General features: G+C 41.3%; 1 protein-coding gene across 2 annotated transcripts in view; it reads right to left on the minus strand.

Annotated features, from left to right (window-relative positions):
• The window catches only part of lin28ab (lin-28 homolog Ab), an 11,891-nt gene extending 9,204 nt beyond the window's left edge, over positions 1–2,687 (minus strand). The window contains exons 1-2 of one of the 2 annotated variants that reach the window (XM_062530301.1): positions 2,558–2,687; positions 832–1,007 (exon numbers count right to left, since the gene is read on the minus strand). In XM_062530301.1, the coding sequence (XP_062386285.1) occupies positions 832–1,007; positions 2,558–2,567 (186 nt within the window). In that variant the 5' untranslated portion in view covers positions 2,568–2,687. Of the gene's footprint in view, positions 1–831; positions 1,008–1,129; positions 1,210–2,557 lie in introns of those variants that run through there. The other variant, XM_062530300.1, reaches the window with a different exon arrangement.
• Positions 2,688–3,068: the final 381 nt, after the last annotated feature.

Genomic DNA, 3,068 nt, shown 5'->3' on the forward strand with positions numbered 1-3,068 from the left:
ATGAACGTTTACACACCAGATCCAACGCCCAGTCACAATTTTATTCAGTCCAATCAATTTAGGCAAATCTCTAAAACTATATATTTTTTCACAAGCACAGGGCCTACTCCTGTCCAAATGATATGGTATTCTGTACCAATCCACCATGATTAGGACAAGTATATAGTCACTACAATATGTGAGGAGAGTTATTGGTCACAACACAGTTTTATTGTCCTACCATTTCAACACATGTGGCAGGTAATAAAAGTTCACTTCGAGGCTGGAGTGACAACACAGAGAAAAACAGAGGGTTGCGCAATCATGGACAGTCCAGTTCAAAATACATTTACATTAACACGCGCGCGCGCGCGCGCGCACACACACACACACACGTATACGGTAAGATAAGATTGAGGGAAACTAAATCGATTATTAAATTGTCCATTTGCGAAAACTGATGGGAACGTCTATAGATGCATAGCATGTGTCAGAATATGTGTATTTCATACTTCAAATCACAACAAAATATGCGCGTTTCGTTGAGTAGGCTATGACTAAACTATGGCACTACGGTTAGATGCGATTGCAATTGGTCTTTATCTGAGATATCTGATCAATACCAAGCATTAAGGGGCGGGGCGAATTTAACCTCCCTTAACTGCATTTCGAACAAGTCTGTTATTTTCCACAAAACACGATTACTATTCTTAAATTTGACTGCAAATCATGAGGAACTGTGGCGTGTGTTAGCCAATAGCTTAATATCCTCACGTGAACTCCATGCTGGGCCTAGAAAACAATAAACAATGCCATGCGCAATACTATGGTGCGTCGATGTATCGAACTCACCTGATGAACAAACACATCGACGGGGGTTTCGAGAGGGACACCGTCCCTGTTGGTCATGGATAGGAACCCGAACCCCATCCGTACGTTGAACCATTTGCACACTCCGCTACCATGAAAAGAACCAGAGTCCTCCTCGGAGCTCGGTGCCTCCCCCTCTTCGGTCTTTGCGCAGCCCCCTTCGGATGAAACAAAAATACCACAACCATGTGAGAAATTCCCTCAATCCAACAAGAAGAATCGTCCAGATTAAGTAAACCCAACTGCTCACTCATTCGTTCGAGCAAGGGTGGTATCTTACGTGGGTGTTTTTCGGCATCATCACCGTTGTGGTTCGACATGGATTGGTTTATCAACGTGTTGCATAAAGAGGTAACTGAAGCTTCGCGCGAAATGCAGGCATGGCACCCCTGGACTGACTCGTGGACAGTTCCACCGTGACACATGCTTTTCGTTCAAACGGGGTTTTATTTGGGTAAAGTTTTCGAAATAACTTGCAGCATCCATAATGTTGGCTTCTATGCATTACATTGAAACGAATAAACGTTGGCCATCTTAAATAAAATGTCAGCTTATTGTTGAATGATAATAATAATAATAATAATAATAATAATAAAAACTGCCCAATTAACAACAACAAAATAAATAACCAAAATAATCTATATATTTTAGAAAAACGACAACTCAATCGATAAATCTATAATCTGTGCATGTCAATGCTATCAATCAACGAAGTATTCTCTAGGGAACAATCCTATCAATCTTATATTTAAAGCACAACTGCAGTGATTTGGTTTGATAAAATCACAAACCACAAAAAAGTGATCGTGAAATAACTAAAGTGTTTTTAGTTGTTCATTCTCAATAAGGAAGCATAGAATGAATACTACTACTAATAATAATAATAATAATGATTATTATCATTATTATTATTAAACAATAAGGATGATTAATCTAAGAAATAGCAAAATATTTGACACACCCATATTACAATAATTAATTTCTAAAGACATAGGCGATAAGGACAATTAACCAAACACATACTATATAAAAGTAAGTGTCTTTATCTACTAACGTTTGACAGGCCACCACCGGTAACTTTTACAGTTTCACATAGGCTAGTTTTCATAATATGCTAGGTATTATTGAACATGCTAAATGTATACAAAGTTTGCACTAATTTCGATTTAGGAAAGAAACACATGGTCAAATACACCAAGAGGCATACACGCTTATATCAAATAAATGAATACAAAATAAAGTGCAATTAAATTAAACTACTCCACCCCTATTCGATCACAACCAATACTGTGAGAGATTTGAGTCCAAATGTTGTGCCACACCTCACCTGTGTAAAGCTGGTGGCAAACTGAGCCCATATCACCCTTTTAGCCCGAGTAAATTATAATCCTAGATCCGTGTCCACGCTTCCCACACATGCCCCTGTCTCCTCAAGAGCCTTTCAAAGTCCCCCCCAGAAAGAAAAGATGCTATAATGAAGACACGACAGCCAGTGGAAACGCGCACACAAAAGGATCTGGAGACATTTTGGCCCCACCAACACGAAGTAAAAAGGAGAGCTGGGAAGGGTTTTTTGAAAAGGACCCCCCAAATCTGGGAGACAATGCAAGGAAACCCAACCCACTCCTTCTCTTTTCTGTTCCTTGTCCCTTCAAAAAAAGGTACCTTTAAAAGCCCCAATACAACTACATGAAGATTGTGTCATTACCTTCTGCCATGGCTAATGGTATCCAGGGTATCTGACACTCCAGTTGAAGCAAACAAACCAAAAAAAATAGATATCCAAATTATTGTCCTTTTCTCTGTAAATCCTCCCTGCGAGACATCGGCCACTTCTCAAGCACAAAGCGGCAATAGCTTTTTACCCTATCTATCTCGCATACCACCCCCACCTTTTTTCGGTCAAGGCCACGTGATACTCAATTGCAATCATCTCGCTGATAAATTACACATTCCACGTTGATAGGCCCCAAAATCAGAGGGAGGCCAATCAGGGGCGAGAACACCTAACTGAAGCTGCATGGGTCAGGAGAAGACCCCACCTCCCTGCGCTCCCCTCGGACAGTACTGGGCCTACGTGACCCCCAACCCCCACTCTGCCTCTGGCCAGTGGTCACTCAGCGTGGAGTGGACGGTCAGTTTTCCCTCTGTCCAGCTCGCACTAGAGACCGTCCCTCCACATTCCAAACGCAACGTTCAAAACGTGCCTGAGGATGAGG

Source organism: Sardina pilchardus, chromosome 24 (genome assembly GCF_963854185.1).
Source record: "Sardina pilchardus chromosome 24, fSarPil1.1, whole genome shotgun sequence".
NCBI lineage: Eukaryota > Metazoa > Chordata > Actinopteri > Clupeiformes > Clupeidae > Sardina > Sardina pilchardus.